This window comes from Elephantulus edwardii, unplaced genomic scaffold (assembly GCF_000299155.1).
Source record: "Elephantulus edwardii isolate Elephantulus edwardi_28Jun2011 unplaced genomic scaffold, EleEdw1.0 scaffold00146, whole genome shotgun sequence".
NCBI lineage: Eukaryota > Metazoa > Chordata > Mammalia > Macroscelidea > Macroscelididae > Elephantulus > Elephantulus edwardii.
Window position 1 is genome coordinate 7,392,803 of NW_006399896.1, and position 19,311 is coordinate 7,412,113.

General features: G+C 35.4%; 1 protein-coding gene across 3 annotated transcripts in view; it reads left to right on the top strand.

Annotated features, from left to right (window-relative positions):
• Positions 1-19,311, top strand: part of ZEB1 (zinc finger E-box binding homeobox 1) — a 225,484-nt gene that overhangs the window by 187,326 nt on the left and 18,847 nt on the right. For all 3 annotated transcript variants that reach the window (XM_006894575.1, XM_006894577.1, XM_006894576.1), the window contains one exon: positions 9,516-9,677. In XM_006894575.1, coding sequence (XP_006894637.1) covers positions 9,516-9,677 — 162 coding nt within the window. The remainder of the gene's footprint in view (positions 1-9,515; positions 9,678-19,311) is intronic.

Genomic DNA, 19,311 nt, shown 5'->3' on the forward strand with positions numbered 1-19,311 from the left:
ATGGTGGATTATTTTTTTTATGTATCGTTGGATTCTATTTGCCAGTATTTTATTTAGGATTTTTGCATCAATATTCATGAGAGATATTGGCCTATAATTTTCTATTTTGGTGGTGTCTTTTCCTGGCTTTGGTATCAAAGATATGTTTGCTTCATAGAATGAATCTGGCAGGGTTCCATCAAAATGAAGTCAAATTATAATAAACAAGAAAATTTGCTTCTAGGTGACTAAAAAAATACATACTTCCTGAGACTTAAGGCTTTTCTTCTGTAATGGATTCAAATCAGATTTAAGAAGCAAAAAGAGTAAGTGAAAAACGTAAATGCAGATCTTACATATGATAAAATCAGAGACTCTTTATGGTGCCTGTAAATTATCTGGAAACGTTAGAAGGTATACTTTATAAAATTAATATCAAATTATTAATACATTTCTGCAGATGGATATGCTTCAAATACTCTCAATTGTATTTTGAATTACTCAGTAATAAAATGCTTCTCTTCTAGAGTTCTAAATAAGTTTTCTTTTTCCCCACTTTTTGATTTAATATTTACAGATAATTTTTTTCCTTTTTTTCTGTGGATTGGAAGAGAATTCCACAGACCTTTTAAATTATTTTTATTATGTAAGATGAGTGTAGTCCATTGTGATACATATAAGATGGGTTTTTGTCTATATTGTAAAAGTAGAAAAGTAGTATACTTGTCAGTTACTTCTAGAAAACAGTAACTCTTCATGCTGTTTCAAAAGATACAATCCATTTAATGAATTAATGATAAATAATTAGTGTGTGGTAATTTATGAAGCTTACAGCCTAAGTTTTTCATTCTCTCTTTACCTTGGTTGTGTGTAACTTACATAAATAATATATGTAGTTATGCTTATTGTGAAATATTTGTCACACTAACCTATAGAGTAGATAAAATATGTAAATTATTGCAAACACTATGATGTAAATTCTGTTTGTAACTCATACCTGTTAATTCATAATGTTAAATTTTTATAACTTATAAGTATATTACCTAAGATCATTACATCTTATTACTTTCCATTACAGGGAAAATGTCATTCACAGTGCCAAATTTACTATATTTTACCTTTTCACTACAAAAATAGATTGTCAGAGTGAAGTGTCAAGTACTTAAATAAGTACTTTTAAAAAAAACCATTTATAAGGTAGCCTAAATATTGTTGTCCAAAGTTGCTGCTAAAATTTAAGATCCCTTCCCCAACACGAGGATTCCTTCTGCATTATTTTCGTTGAATGTGGAGAATTAGGAATGGCAAACAGTTGAATAAAGTCCTGATAAGTATGACTTTAAGAAAGGGGGATGGAGACTAGAAGTTTGAGGATTTTGAGGAGTTAAAGTTTAAAATTATTTTTTCCTTTGCTTTTCTTATTTCATGGGAATAATGTGCTGACAAAGTAAACAAAAACATTGTACAAAGGTCACCATCATTAGTTTAGAGCGTTGTCAGATCCTTCTATAGCTGACTTCCTTTTGCAATTCATGAAGTTGTCAAGAGAACTATAGTCTGAGCTTAGTATTCAGAGAGTGAAAAACCCACCCTAAACAGACTTTGTTCCTTCTGAGCATCTCTTTTTGTTTCTATAGCTAGTAGTGTTAGAAAGTTTCAAATATGGGTAAGGATAAGAGGAAACCTAAGAATACTGTACTCTGGTTAGGAAGAAAAATTATGGAAGTGAATTAAAATTCAGGCTTTCTGTTGAAAGTTGTCTTTCTGTGTTTATTTTCACTAATTATATTTATAGTTCTATAATTCTGTATAGTCTCAGAATAAAAGAGGTTTCCTTTTCAGTTCTGAGTCTTTCATTGTCAGATGATTTTGTCAGTGTACTAGTTTCTCTCCTGTTTAAATATATCCATTTAAGAATCTCAAAATCTGAGAGTTTTCTTTGTAATTGAGCTTTTTATGGATGTGTGTTTCCAAACTCTTCCAATTTTATAGGTTCAACTTCAGTATTTCTTGTATCAGCTTTAAATTGGGGTTGGTAAATGTGGATTCATGAGACTGTTGTCTAGCAATTAGTAATACCAGATTTATCTGACACCAGCTACCTAATCACAAGAGTTTTAGTGGGTAAGGAGCTGTGCTGCCAACCCAAAGGTAATGGCTCAAATCCACCAGCTACTCCTGAGGGAAAGATGAGCAGTCTCCTCCTGTGCAATTTACGTTACACCCTCTGAAAATCCCCTAGAGGGTAGTTATGAGTTGATTTTGACTAGACATACATAACAGTAAAAGGGGCACTCTAGAGACAGTAGTCCAGAGAATTGTGCTGCTAGCCCAGAGTCTATATATACACTTCTAGTGGTTCAGATCCACCAGTCACTCTGTGAGAGAACAGTGAACACTCCTCCTGTTTGATTTCTAACATAGTAGATTTCAGCTCAATGGCAGTGAGTTTTTGAATAACAAATAGTTGGCTCCAGTAGTAGTAGTACTTGTTTACTTTGTGATCTTTGAAAAGTAACCTAAATTTTCAGACCTTCATTTTTTTAATTTAAAAAACATTTAATTGAGAAATTATAATGTTCACCTTGCAAGACATGAGGAAACTAGCTAAAAGTTGCATTGCTGTATACCATCATGTCTGAACCAACCCAGAAGGTTTTTCAGAGGCAGTCATCGCACTGGAGGAGATTGCCCATCCTTCACCTACAGAGCAGCTGACAGAATCGAATCACATGCCTTTGAGATTGAAGGGCAGATTCTTACCACTAGCCCATCAGAACTGTGGTATCTACATATGACGGGTCTAATACCAAGCCCATAATTAGATTGATTAGCTTAATCCTCACAGCAACCCTAAAAGGAAGGTACTGTTGTTATAAAATTTTGTAATATGTAAACTGATTATGCACAGCCTCACAATTTTTAATGGCTATCTAATATATTTTTCTAATATTTTGTAACTACTAGTGTAAATATTTATAAAGGATTTCCTTTCTAGCATCTTAAAAACATAACTATTTTCACACCTGTCTTTTGTATTCATCCATTGAAATTTGTTATGTGCCGTCGAGTCGCTTGCAACTCATAGCGACCATTTTATAGCTGCTGTTGGTGTTGTTATGCACCATCAAGTTGCCTGTGACTCAAAGTGACCCTATGTACAATAGTTCTGAACTCTGCTCTATCTTGAGCCAGTTTCATTATCTCTAGCATAACTATCCCCGTTACCCAGTTACTGAGTCAGTCTACCTCATTCAGGATCTTAGTCTCCTGTGCTCATGCCCAAAGTATGTAAGGCAGAACTTCAAAATTTTTGTCTCCAAGGAGCATCTCAGTTTCACCCTGTTCAGGACAGACATGTTTTTTCTCTTAGCAGTACATCATGTGTTCAGTATTCTTCTCCAGCATCACAACTGAAAGGCATTCTTCTACTTATCATTGTCCAGCTCTCTAATGCATAGCCAAGTAGATGTGAACACCACGGCTTGGATCAGGCTCACTTTAGTCTTTAGATTACTAGTGTTCATTTTAAATAAATGCGTGAACTCTTCTTTGAATAAAAAAAATTATGAGATAATATTCATTTCTTGAACTAATATTTTCATTTCATGTCTTCAGCATTTTCTGCTAATATGTATTTCTTATTTGAAAGTATTTGTCAACTTATATTTCTTTTTCCACAAAAATATGTTTAAAAATTAAATTTATCCTTATTGTCCAATAACCACAATTCTCTTAAATATGTAAAATTTTGTATTTTGATTTATAATTATTATACTGTAAGTTTATTATTACATATTCATTATAATTAAGAATAAAATATTCTTACAAATGAGATTAAGCAATAGAATTCTTTTTAATTACTTCATATGTCAATATTTTAGCATATTTTTAGACTGAAAAATGTTCAACTTTAAGCATCTTTCTATTATTTATAGATTGAAAGACTGACATGCCTTATTGTAATAAAGTGACAGTTTTATTATAATTAAATTACTAAATTTTATGCACATCTTCAGAAATTTATGCCAGAAGCATTCTTTAGCTTTAAAAAAAGAGCTGTAATATAAAGAAAGCAACATGTCCCAGCTCAACATTTTTGTTTATGTAATTAAATTTAAAAATGAAATAAAAACAAAATCCAGCCATGTGGTACAACTACCACAGATGTCTGTTACCAAATTTCTATCCCTACAAACCTAAATTCTATACTTCTTACGAAATTATTGTGCCCTTTCCTCTTCTCCATCGCTCCCTTCCTCTTTCCCTCCCTTCTGCTTCTTGTCCAACTCTAACCTCTATGTCTTTAAATCATACACTATTTGTTCTTATTTGATTGACTGACATCACTGTGATATTTTCAAGGGTCATTCATATTGTCACAAATATCATCACTTCATTTCTTTTAAAGTAGAATGATACTCCATTCTATGTATGTACCACATTTTTTTAAATACAGTCATCATTCTGTGGACATTTGTTTTATTACCAAATAACAAAGCTTTATTGCAAAATGAGAACTGAGAGAATCTCATTTCCCTCACTTTTGTTGAAAGCAAGAAATGTGAAGCCATCTAATTACAAAATAATCTTTTCCAACTATTAAAATAATTCACTGCCATATTTCCTGAAAATTTTACCAGAAAAGATTTCATAAATTCTCATCCAAGTACTAATAATTCCTTAATTTCAAATTTTTTATACTAGTTTTACTCAATATTTCACTACTGTAGTTTTACTATACTAAAACTTACTTGGGAAATTGTAATATATTGAATGTTACTACCTGTGATCTCATTTTGAATGAGGAAATATGTGAAGAATGCATACATTATAAATTCCTACCAGATTACCAAATAATGAAGTCAAGATTAAGATTATATAGCTTTAATGTAATTTTTAGTTTTTAAAATCTTTGTCTTCAAATTTAGAACTTACTAAAGAAGACTCCTATTTAAAATACAGAATATAATTAAAACAAAATACACACTAAACTGAAAAAGAAAGAGATGTACCAACAGCTCGAGGGGCGAAGGATGGACAGTCTCCTCTGGTTCAATTAACTGCCTCTGAAAGCCCATCTGAGGGTCAGCTCTGGATTGGTTCTGGATTGGTTCTGACTTAATGGCAGCAATAGCTAGTAAATCCGCATACAGTGTATGCATGCATGCATATATATAATTACACAGTTCTTTTAATTTTTGTTCCCAGAATATGGAAAATAGTAAATTTTTTTATTAGTAATTATTGTTGTTGTTGTTGTTATGTGCTGTCAAGTTGCTTGCGACTCCTAGCGACCCTATGTACAACAGCCCTAAACCCTGCTCTCTCCCGTGCCTAATCTTATTGTCTCTGACACACGTATCCCTATTACCCAAGTTAATTGGCATAAATATTTTATAATTTTATAAAAATAGATTGTAACTGCATTGTCAAAATATAATTAAATGGAATAGTTAAGAAATTGCATAAAATATACATTTCACTTATGACTTTAACTTGAAAAATATGCATTGCCAAAATATATTGCAGTTACAATGAAGACTCAGTTGTCACTGACTTGTTTTGGTATAGCTGTTCGAAGGTGGTTGTTTTCCATACTATGACAAATTATAGTTACGATTTTTGACAATACTCTATTGCAGTCACCAGGCCTTCTGAGAGCGATGTTTTTTGGTTGGGTTTTGGGGGTTTTTTTTTCCTAATAAGAGAACAGGTGTGTTTATTAAAGTAAAATTACCCTTACTTCCACTCACCACATTACTGATTTTAAAGCATCTCATCAGGGACCAAAATATACCCTATTTGATTTGTCATGCAATACACTTACTAAAGTTCCTTATAAACAAAAGACCAAGAGGATTCTAGTGGATTTATGTTGATTTTGATTAATCAGTAAAGGTTTTCACCAAATAGTGTTGTGGTTTTGTTTTTGTTGTTGTTTCATTTATATACATTGCATTGTGTTTCACACATTTTTCTGTTCTTACTGTGTTCTGTATGATCATTCCCATAACATTATGTTTTATAAAAGTTAGCATCATTGATCCATGCCAACAATTCCCCCACCCTTTCAGGTCCCTACTGCAGCTTTCCTAATTACTTCATCCCTTCCCTCTGCCCACCAAACTCTGTGACCTCATGATTTCCCCCCCCCTCCACCCTCTTTCCCTTTCCTCCCTCTTGTCCACCTTTGGATACTTTTTTTCCCTTTTAAACTCTATAGATTTTCACACATGAAGGCAGTCTACCATATTAATGTTTGAAATTGAAGCAGGTTTGGTGTGTTGTTTTTTTTTTAAGTTGAAGGAAGGAATACTTTGAAAAATGCAAGGGTAAGTGGGAAAGAGCCTTCAAAGGTTAAATAGAAAGTGTATATTTTCTTTTGCTTTTCAAGGAGAGGAGCAAATGGGGGGGAGAGGGGAGGGGTTTGTGCGGGGAGAAGGGTGCAACAATGAATGAATGGAATCCCAAAATCTCTGTAGATGTTCATTGAAATGAAAAATAAACAACCTAAATTTTAAAAAAAAGTAAAAAAAACTTAGAAATGAATTGTCATTTAAAGAACTTAGCTCTTTAAATAAACAAACCAATCATTACATACCACTGGATCTACTAATGGCAGGTTGGTGACTAATGAACTAAGAGTTAGATAATTCTCATTATAGATAAAACCTATTCAATTGTTACTGAATTGATTCTAACTTAGGGTGAGTATGGTAGAACTATGCTCCATAGATTTTGTATTGTGTTGTGTTTTTTGAATTGTGGTAAAAATATATACAACAAATCATTTGCCTGTCAGTTATTTCTACATATGTAATTTAGGAACATTGCCTATTGTCTTCATGCTGTATACAGTATTTTTTGCTCTTCTGTTCTACATTATTCCATCACCATAGAGTCAGTACCTACTAAGCAAACACTTAATAGGGTTTCATTACAATGGCTGGTTTTTGGTTTTGTTTGTTTTTTTTTTTTTTTTTTTTCAGAATTAGGTCCTCAGACCTTTCTTCTGAGGCACCTCTTGGTGAGCTTAGACTGCCAGTATTTCTGTTAGCAGACCAGTATCTTAGTGATTTATATTAACCAGGACTTCTTTTCAATATATATTGTTGTTATTGTTGTTGTATGTCATCAAGTTAAAGCCAATTTATAGAGGAGCCTCCACCATGTTTTCAGAGCTGTAAATAGCATGGGAAGAGATTGCCTATCTTCTTCCTACAGAGAACATGGTAGATTTGAACTGCTTATCTTTGGGTTGGAAGTCCAACTCCTTACCACTAGGATACCAGAGCTCTCTTTATATATTTAATTTTATTGGTTTTGTTATGTACCATTGAGTGGAACTGACCCTCCAGTGGGTTTTCAGAGGCAGTAGATCACACAGGAGGAGATTACCCATCTTTCTCCCATGTAGTAGCTGGTATATTCAAACCATGTGCCATCGGGTTGACAGTGCAACTCTTTCCTATTAAGCCCCCAGAGCTCCTCTAAGTATATGTTGTTGTTGCTGCTGCTGCTGCTGTTCTGATCTGATCTGCTCCATTGAGTCAAGCAAGATCCATAGCAACCCTGTGCTAAATAATTGGAATCTAGAGTTCTTGAGTGGTAAAATAGAAACATGCTCAGCTGCCAGCACAGAGATTGGTGATTTGAGTCCATGTACAGGCTATTAAAACACAACAACAACAAAACCCCAGCCCTAATGTTCTACTTCCAAAATATTAGTCATTGAAAATTCTGTGGAATACAACCCTACTATGACACCTGGGGTCACTAGAAGTCAGACTTAATAATGATAACTGGTTTTTTAGTCCATGGATAGAGCCAATGGTTATGCATTTACTTGGCTACTAGCTAAAAGGTTGTGGTTTGAATTCACCTCGAGAGGTTTCTTGGAAGATCAATTTTTGGAAGTTCACAGACATTAAAAAACCTTTGTAATACAATTCTATTCTGACACGTGTGGTTACTGTGTGTCAGAATCAGGTTGGTGGCTAGTGATTTCTGGTTATATTGGAAAGGAGAAAAATCATAAATCTTCATGATTACCATTTCTTTGCTAAGGCTTTAAACAGCAGTGTCTCTACTACTGTTGTACTAAAAACTTAGCAGACAGTCTTCTTTACCAATTAAATAAAGAGATGCTCTTGCATCACCTTTGCAGTTTGGCCCAATTTCAAGCTGCCATCAAATGCCATTTTATAAATGTGGATCTAATTGTCACCGCTGCTACAGTTTCCGTATAGAAGCTAGCCATGCGACACTTGGGAGTTGTACTAGCCCATTACCCTTACCACCAGCATGGAGTAGATACCCCTCTCTGGAGCCACTGGAAGAAATGCAAGAAAACTATAGTATAGAGATCTTGTATTTTAAAATGGCAGTACCATGTGCTACTTTCTCAAGCTGAGAATATCCCATTACTCTAACTAAAAAGAAAAATGCTTCTTTTAACTCCATGGCCAATGATTTAAGGCAGAAATAGCTAAATTAACATCCTATTTAAATCGGAAGTAAGAAACACTTTTTTATCAGTTTGATGCCTATGACTTCTATGGGAATTTTTCCAATTATAGGTAATTACTAAGGCTGTTTCCTAAGAAAAATATAAAACAACCTTAATTATATCATATTTAAAATATAACCTTCAATGAATACTATGAAATGCTAAGTTGGTAGGAAGATGATCTTTGTGAATTATTGTTTTGGAAAGAGAAAAGAATATGCATGCGAGTAAGTGTAACTAATTAAATATGTTACTATGTCAATAACATTACCTTTTCTGTCTCTTATGTATTAGTAAAATGGAATAGAATTACATCTATAAAGCTTAAAAGGGGTAGTGTTAAGTTTGCAAAACATTTGTAGCATTTTGAATTTATAAAAGCAAAAAGGCTTTTCTATAGATGTTGGAGTCCTACTTTAACAACTCAAATGTAAATTGATTCTGACATAAATCAAAGGGAATAGTAGGTAAATGAAACGGGGATGATCTGGTACGGATCTGGAAAGAGTAATAGTGGGCATAGTTCAATGAAGATTAACTTTATAAAACATAATCAATAGGAAAAATTGTATGAAACCCAATGTGATTGAAGGATAGTGTGAAACACAATGTATATGAACTTTGTAAGCAAAGAAATAGAAAATAAAAATAAAGTTGTCATCAGTAGTAGTACCTTTTATTACTAACATATTAATAAATCTAACTTTTATTTCTCTTTAGGAGTTGGAAACAGTATGCACAAATATACCAGTAAATGAAGATACTTTAGCATTGTAGGTAGTGCATATTTTTATTACCACCAATAATAAAGCAGACAGCTGTCATTGTAGTTCTCAGAACTCACATGTATCATAAGCCAGTGACCACCTGTATTGTAAAGTGAGTGCATTTCATTGTTAATTTTCAGTATTTCCTAAAATTTCAAGAACAGTTGTGCTTTCTCTCAAGACAGTTTCTTACATAGTAAAACTTCGCAGGAATTTGGTGGTGAAAATGCTTCTTACAAAATAAACATTTCTTTTAGTAAAAGATGATGAATGTGACTCAGATGCAGAAAATGAACAGAACCATGATCCTAATGTTGAAGAGTTCCTGCAACAACAGGACACTGCTGTCATTTATCCCGAGGCACCTGAGGAGGACCAGAGGCAGGGCACACCAGAAGCCAGCGGTCATGATGAAAATGGTAAATGGAGTGTTAACTTTTCCTCTTTAAATTAGTATTTCTCTTATTCTACTATGGAAACCTAACTCTACTTGAAGGAACATGTTTTGAAACCTAAAATTTATTGTGACTGCCTGTAGAGAGTAATATCTTTTATTAATGGGACATTGTCTGTGGTAACAGTGCAGTATTAAATTAGTCACTGCTCACGTATGCAGTGGTAATGCCACTGGCTGTGAGATGATTAGAATAGTGCCTGAACATCAATCTCCATTCACTCACATGTAGTAGAAATGGAAACCAAAGAGGTCCTTATTGTCCTGCGCTTCTTTACACTGTTCCTTTAGCAAGCAAAACATCATTGTCTGGTTTTCAAGTACAATTTTGAGAAAAGATTTTTCTCTACCTGCTTAATCCACTCTGGTCAGTATGTAAGTAGTGAGGAAATGAAGTCATAATGTGCTGATACTCCTGAAAAGAAATGGGCTGTCGTTCTGCTTTCTTACTACTATAAACAAATGCAAATATGATGCTGATGTTCCCCTAAGAAAGGTTATGAGCCTTGCACCAAGAATTACTGGAGTTACTTGAGCTTTTTAAGGATACTGAAAGTAGTCAAACCCTGAATCTGCTTGGATTTTACCAGGGTTCCCAGCCTAGTGAATAGACTTAGCCTAATATTGAAATAAACACCTTAAGTTTTAGGGAATTGCAAAGAGTAAACTGTGTCTTCAACCAGCAATCAGCTGTGAAAATGAATGAGGAAAAAAATCCAGCAGTTATCATGCAAAATATACAGTTTTCTGTATCCAAATCAGTGGCAAACAAAATGAAAGTTGACACTCTGTCTCCACAAAGAAAAGGGGGGGAAACCATTAACATTGCCAATAACTGATCTTGGGAATACAGTATTTAAACCAATCATTAGTATTCTTTTGACTTATTTTTGCATATTTGGAAAGTCAGTAATTTGGCATTATTGTTACTTTAATTTCTAGATTTTATTTTCCTTTATGAAATCATGTGTTACCATTTCACCAATAGTGGTAGATTATAGTACATTAATCTAGTAGATTGTAATTACTAGTAGGAAGCTGTGGTGGGTTAGTGGTAAGGAGTTGCCCTGCCAACCCAAGGCATATGGTTCAAATCCACCAGCTGCTCCACGAGAGACATATGAACAATCTCCTCCCTTGTAATTGAGTACCAGCTGAACACCAGCTGGATGGTCAGGTCATCTGTGGGCCAGTTGCAACTCAGTGGTACACAAAGACAGCAAAAACAGATTATAATTAGTGAGTTACAGTAATCAGTGCTAATTAATATTATAGAGCAAAATATCTGTGAAGAATAAGTAGGTTATAATATAAATGAAAGGTATATGAAATAAACCTACTTCTTGCCTACTGCCAAGAAGCTGTGTTGCAATCCCCAAGGCTCATGGAGTGGTTCAAGGCTACCAGGAAAAGAATAGGCAGTCTCTTCCCATGTGATTAACTGCTTCTGAAAACCTGCCAGCGGTCAGCTGTGAGTCTGTTCAGACTCGATAGTACATAACAACAACATACTTGTTATATGACAGAATGAATATTCAAACAATCTTAGTGACAGAAAAATAACAGTTTTGAAAATTTCCTTTTTGTATTTTCTAATAATGTTAAACCTTTCAAAGTCATTTTAAAAAATCACAGATAGCATAATTATGCTGAGTGAGGTATCTCAGTCACAAAGGGACAAATGCTATATGGTGCCACTGTTGTAGAATGAGGTTGACATCGGGATGGGGGTAAGACTGAGAAAAACTGGATGAAATATGTTTACGGCATTTAAGTCTTTGGGGGAGAGACTCTATTTTAGGGCATTATGTTTATCGTAAGAGTACAGAATGAGGGTTGCAGAGTGGATTATATAAGGAGAGGAGCAAACGGGGGTGGGAGGGGACGGGGAGAAGGGTGCAACAATGAATGAATGGAATTCCAAAATCTCTGTAGATGTTCATTGAAATGAAAAATAAATAAATTTTTTTAAAAATCACAGATCTCACAACAATTCATTAGTAAGGGAGTTCTGGTGGCCTGCTGGCAAGAAGCTATGCTACAATCCTAAAGGTGCAGGATTTGAATCCACCAGATGCTCTGCTGTAGAAGGAGTGGCAATCTCCTCCTGTGCCAGTTGGATTCCATTCGACAATTCACAACAAGGGGGGAAAAAAGAGAGAAAGAGAAAATTAGTAGAAAATCCAAATTAAATCTTTTTCATTCAGGCATTCATTGTTGTTGTTATATGCCATCTCGTCGCCTGTGATTCATAGTGACCCTGTGCACATTAGCTCTGAACCCTTCCCTATCTTGAGCCAGACTCACTGTCTCTTACCTACCTCCGCATTACCTCAGTTACTATGTCATTCCATTTCATCCATGGTCTTCCTCTCCTGCTCTGCCCTTCCATTCTTCCAAGCAGGATGTACTTCTCCAAGGACTGGTCTTTCTTTGCAGCATGCCCATAGTTATGTGAGACAGAGCTTCAAATTTCTTACCTCCAGGTAGCAGCTTGTTTTTACCCTTTCTAGAATAGACTTGTTTGTTCTCCTGGCGGTCCATGGTATGTTCAAGACTCTTCTCCAGCACCACAACTCAAAAGCATCGATTTTTCTTCTGTCATTCTTAATCATTGTCCAGCTCTCTGATGCATAGCAAGTAACTGCAAAGACCATGGCCTGGATCAAGCATGTCTTAGCCTCTAGACTGACATCGTTCTCTTTAGCACTTTGGAAAGGTCTGACAGTAGATTTTCCCAGTGCAATTATTCTTCTGATTTTCTAAGTGATGGAGCCAAGCAAGCAGAAACTGTTAACAACCTCAATCTCTTCTCCATCTATCATGGTGCTGCCAATTGGCCAAGCAGTGAGAATCTTTGTATAAATAATGTAATTTAGCTAAGTGCTAATAAAATTTTCAGAGTAGACATTGTACCCCACTAGTAATATATGTTATATATAAATACTATCGTCAGAAAGTCTAAATTTTAAAGTTTTTAATAGATTAAACATGCTCGTCTACTGTCATTTTTTAATATAATCAGTTGCCAAAAAATATTTTTCTCCATAAACTGTGAAGAAATAAACTTAGATTCTGAATTAGTGGGGAACAAAAATTTGATACTTACTTTTATATCAACTAGTACTATCAGTTTGAAGGGTTATGAGACCTACTAGAGAGAATGTTGTTGTTGTTGCTGTTTTTGTTGTTGTTGTTAGTTGCCATCTAGTTGGCTTCTACTTTTAGTGATTCACTGCCTGATCTAGTGCCACACTCAAAATCATTGTGGTGTTGAGCCCAGTTTTGCTGATACACAAACACGAGGTTTTTCTCCAGGCACTAGCCGCTCCTGGTAACGCCCCCAGGATATGTGAGACAGAGTCTCACCATCCTTACTTCTAAGGAGCATTCTGATGACACTTTCTCCAGGACAGATATATATATTCTGTTGGTAGCCCATCTTTTATTCTCATTGCTATTGAGTCAGAACTGACTCATAGTTCACTCTCCAGTGGGTTTTCAGAGACAGTAAATCACATGAGAGGAGACTGCTTGTTCAGGCAAATGGGAAATCTTCCTCCTGGAGAGCAGCTGGTAGATTTAAAACTGACTGCCTTTGAATTGACATCACAATTCCTTACTCATAATCCATATTCTTTACCATAATACTTCATAGATGTCAGTTCTTCACTCTTCCTTATTCATTACCTTATTCATGCATATGAGGTCTTTGGAGATAACCATGGCTTGAATCATGTTCCCTAAGTCTCCAAAATAACATACTGGTTTATTAGAACTAAGATCTTTTGCAGTATATTTGGTCAGTGTAATTATATATTTTTTTTACTCCTGCTTCCAGTGATGTTAATTACTAACCCAAATAAAATTATATCCTTGACAATGATAGTCTCTTCTTGTTTATTATAATGTTGTTTATTGGTCTATGATGATTTATGGGAAAATAGTAAACTGAAAAAAAAAACCCAATTTTTCTTAAAAAAGAAAACAAGCATTCTTGTGATCCTGTTGTGTAAAGTCAAGTTGGAACCGACTCAGGGCTGACACTAAGTTTTCAGAGGAAGTAAATCTCACAAGATGAGGTATCCCACCCTTCTCTTGTAATGGCAGTCAGTTCAAACTGTGTGTGCCTTTGAGATTGGAACACAGTTCTTACCACTAGGCCGCCAGAGCTCCCCCTTAATGATCGTATGTAATGACGTAATTATGTTGTTGGGTGCTGTCAGGTCAGAATTGACACCTTTCTGACCCTCCAGTGGGTTTTTAGAGACAGTAAATCACATGGGAGAAGTAAATATAGACAGTTCAAAATGGTCAGATACAGGTTTTAAATGTATTAACTATTTTTAAAAAATTATAGAAACCTTTTTTTCCTAAAAGCCAAACTTTCAATATTACGACTTTTAAAAAAAAAATCTAATAGCTTTCAATAGAAAAAACTGTTTGCATTTAACTTTTAAACCTATTAATTTCTGTTCTTTAACTTATCATAAATATTCATATTTACTTCTTCATCGTTTTATGTTACTGGCCTAAAAGAATTCATTCATGTCTTGCGAAAAAATTCAGTAGATAGTTATTCATGAAGATAATAATTTGCTGTCAATCTGTCATTTTAGAAAATTACTAGAATTTTATTTATTAAATATGAGGGTTAATCATGAAGGTGAAGAAGAAAACGGAGCATAATTAGGACAGCTCCATGACATTGTGGAATATAAGCAGCTTGATTAATGGAAATCACATTATATTGTAATACCAATAATGAAAAACCCACAGTGGTTGACTTTGGCTTTTGCCATTTTACCAGCTAAAATCAATAAAGTGAACTAGGCACTCTAACAGAGTCCCAAATGTTGCTTTCCCATTTGCCTGAACAAACAATAAATTCATCTAGAACAAAGCATAATATTATTTATAACATATTTCCTTGTTGTTATGTGCATTCAAATCACTTGCAACTCCTAGCAACCCTGTGTACAATAGCCCTGTAACCTGCTCTATCCTGTGCTAACCTTATTGTCTCTGACACACCTACCCTCATTACCCCAGTCACTGAATCAGTCCATCTCGTCGAGCGTCTTCCTCGCTTCCACTCCCTCCACCCTCCCAAGCGTGATGTCCCTCTCCAAGGACTGGTCCCTCCTTGCAACATGCCCAAAGAATATCAGCTGAATCCTCAATCCTTATCTCCAAGGAGAAGCCTGGTTTTACCCTCTCTAGGATGAAGCTGTTTGTTCTCCTAGCAGTCCATGGTATATACAATACTCTTCTCCAACACCACAGCTCAAAGGCATCAGTTCTCCTTCTTTCATCCTTAGTCATTGTCCAGTTTTCTGATGCATCACAAGTTTTTGTGAAGACTATGACCTGGATCAGGCACACCTTTGTCTCAAGACTGACGTCATTGCTCTTCAGTATTCTGGAGAGTTCCCTGACCACAGACTTTTCCAATGCAATTAGTCTTTTGATTCCTAGCTGGTGGTGAGAATCTTTGTTATCTTGATGATGAGCTTCAATCCCTAATGAAGACTGTAGTCCTTAATCTTCTTCAGCAAGCATTCCAGGTCCTCCTCAGTTTCAGCAAGCAGGGTTGTGTCATTTGCATAACACAGGTTGTTGATGAGTGTTCCTCCAATTCTGATCCCATACTTCCCCTCATAGAGCCCAGCCTCCTGAATGATTTGTTCTGCATATAGGTTGAAAAGGTATGAAAGTAGGACACATCCCTGGCGTTACACCCTTCCGAATTTTGAACCATTCAGTGTTTCCTTACTCTGTTCAGACGGCTGCCTCCTGGTCCAAGTATAGGTTTCACATAAGCACAATCAAATGTTCTGGGATTCTCATTCTTCTCAGAGTCAGCCACAGATTTTTTGTGCTCCATAGTCAAACACCTTTGCACGGTCAATGAAACATAAATAGACATTCCTCTGGTACTCTCTGCCTTCAGCCAAGATCCATCTAACATCAGCTATAATAGCCCTGGTACCACAGCCTCTTCTAAATCCAGCCTGCACATCTGGCAGTTCTCCATTGGTGTCTTATTCCAGTCGTTTGGAGATAATTTTCAGCAGAATCTTGCTTGCATGTGATATTAATGATACTGCTTGACAATTTCTACACTCTTATCAGGTCACCTTTCTTTGGTATGGGAACAAATATAGATAGATCTCTTCCTGTCAGTTGGCCAGGTAGTTGTCCTCCAGATTTCTAGGCACAACTTGGTAAGCACATCCAGGGCAGCATCTGTAGGTTGAAATGTTTCAATTGGTATCCCATCAATTCCTATGGCCTAGTTTTTTGCCATTTTTTTAAGAGCCACTTGAACTTCTTCCTTCATCATCACAGGCTCTTGCTTGTATGTTGTTTCATAAAATTATGTGCCTGCCAATTCCTTTTGGTACAATGACTCTTTATACAACTTTCATCTTCTTTTAGTGCTTCCTGGATCATTTAATAGTCTGCCCAAAGCATCCTTAAATATTTCAACTCCAGGCTTGAATTTGTTCCTCAGCTTACACGATGCTCAGTGAGTTTGACCCTTTTGATTTTCCAACCTCACTTCTTTGTACGTTTCATTATTAGTTTGTCTTCCCACATTGCCCTTTGAAGTCTCTGTTCAGCTCCTTAATTTCTTGATTTCTTCCCTTTCCTTTGGCTTCTCAGTGCTCTAGTGCAATATTCAGAGTCTCATCTGATATCCATCTCGGTCTTTTCTTCCTCTTCTGCCTTTGTTGTAATGACCTTTTGTATTCTTCATGGATGATATTCTTGATACCCTCCCACAGCTCATTTGCTTTTTGCTCATTGCTGTTCAGAGCCTCAAACCTGTTCCTGAGATGGTTTTGATATTCAAGTGGAATAGACTCAAAGTCATATTTTGGTTCCTGTGGAGTTGATTTAATTTTCTTTAACTTCAGCTTGAACTTGCATTTGGTAGCCTGTTCCACAGTCAGCACCTGGCCTAGTTTTCACAGCTGATATTGCACTTCTCAAGTGATTCTTTCCCTAGCTGTAATCGGTCTGATTCCAGTGCATACCATCAGGTGAAATCCATGTGTATAGCCTGCATTTATGTTTCTTATAAAAAGTATTTGCAAAGTAAATCATTGATTGTACAGAAATCTGTCGTTCTATCTCCAGCTTCATTTCTGTCACCAAGTTCATGTTTTTCAACTACTGATCCCTCTTCCCTGTTCCCAACTTTTGCATTCCGTTGTTGTTGTTCAGTGCCGTCAAGTTGCAGGAGACTCATAGCGACCCTATGAACAAGAAATGAAAAATAAACAAACTAAATTAAAAAAAATATTTTAAACATATTAAAAAAAAAAGTCCTCGACACTTGCATCCGTGACTTTCATCCTTTCTCCAGGTTCATACGGTTTCCGGAGGCAAGCTATTTACGGAAGTGGATGCCACTGCTGCTTCCAAGCTTGTTTCAACCAGGGAACGCCCCCAAACACTGTCCACCATGGGTAACCATTGTCGCATTTGACACATCAGTGTCACAGTGACACTTTTGCATTCTAGTCACCCATTATTATTAATGCATCTTGATTTCTGACTGGTTGTTGGTGCAAATATTTGAGTGATAGTGGTATTCACTGGACTTTCTTGTATGCATATGGATATTATCCTATCATTAACAAAACTGTATTTTCAAGACGGAGAAAGAAATTACTTTTTAACCATAAAAGTGACCCCATTTCCCCCCACCTTTACATCTCCAGCATAGTAGGCCTTATGATCATCTGATTTAAAATGTCCCATGTCAGGCCATCTCACTTCGCCAATACCTAGTATGTCAATATTTATGCATTCCATTTGCTTCTTAACAATATCGTTTTCCTACACTCATGGTTCTTACATTGCATTTTCCAGTCACTAGTGTCTGCTTACAGCTGTTCCTCCTCCTTTGTGTTTCAGTATTTGAGGGCTCAGCCTCATTTGCCTTATCTGCCAGTCTTACTGCGCTCTATTGTATAAAGGGTTTTCAAAGTCCTCTTATTTTGGAAGTGGGTGGCCAATCCTTCTTCCTAGCCTGTCTTAATTTAAATTTTCAGATTTAGAAAAGTATCTGTCAAGCATTTTATAGAAAGGAGCAGATGAAAGACATGTCCCCAATTAAAGAAGTAACCAATAGATTCAGTGTTGCTTCCTGCCTTTGACACTTGTGTCTTGACCCACCCCATTCTCCAATTCACCAGCATCCCTTTCCACTCCCACCTATGCCATTCAACACCTCTCTCCCCTTATCCAGCCTTTGATATGATGGCTTCATCTGGGTTTCTATGATTCCAAGTACCTTCCATTGCTGCCAGATTCTTATGCTGTGGCTAGTATCTCTACAGTTTAGGAGTCTCTAAGTCCGAATACCAGGTGCTAGTATTAGAAAAGGCTTTCTATCTCAGATGGTTAAGTAGCTAATTTTTTCTCCCAAAGAAGATGGTCATGTTAGAGTTATCACTAGTGGAAACCTTTCTGATTTAAGTTGGCTTGTTAGCTGGTAATTAAAGATACAGACTTGGAGAATGTAGATGTGTTTTTTATTAACATACTAAATATATATTTCAAAATATTTAACTAGCTCTTAGAATTGAGATGTTCAGTTGATTATTTGCAGCTTATCCTTAAGTAAGATAATGAATTTGTAGACTTAAATTTTAAGAAAGGTGACAAATATTTATTAATATATTAGAGATGATGATGATGCTGTTGTAGTCTGTTTTCCTGTATGGAATTTAAAAATTAAATGGAATCAGTATTTACAATAAGATGCCATTTAGATATTTATTCGTTTGAAAAAAGAAATCACATTAGGAAAACTACTATTAAAAAATGAAATGTGTTAAATTTTATTGTCAGGTATAATGGTTCCTTATTTTAAAATGTAGTTCAAAAACCTCCATTTGATCCAGAATGCCTTTCTTCTCGGAAACCTCTCTTGTAGTCATGGTCTGTATAATTCAATAGGAAAGTATTGAAGGATCATGTATTGGAGGTCTTTATAAACACTCTTAAAACTAACATTCAACACACACATTTATTCTCACGTTCTCTAAGTCATGTGGTTTTATAGTTTAATATCTTTAGAGTATTATTTTCAAATCCAAAGGAATAAACAGTAAATAAATAATGGTACTTACTAATGGAGAGATTCTCTTGGGGAGAACAAATCCCCTTAAATTTTATATCTTTATAAAAATAACAAACATTATAATATTACTTTTGTTCTCTTGATTAGTTAATAAACTAAGGAAGGTCAGTTATGATTTAGAAAAAAAGAAGAAACAAACTTTAATCCTGATTTCATCATTTACTGGTGGTGTCATTGATTTATTGACCTGAGCTGCACATTTTCTCTTTTATAAAATAGAAATTAATAGTGTTGCGGATCAGATATAAAATGAGTAGAGCACAGTATCTGAGAAGCCCTGGTAAAAAAATGGTTGAACAGTGAGATGCTAGGCCAAAAGGTTGGCAGTTCTTTTTTTCTTTATTTAGGATTATTTTTTTTCTATAATTATATTTTATTAATTTTCATAAACATTTACAGAGATTTTGGGTTTCCATTCATTCATTGTTGCACTATTCTC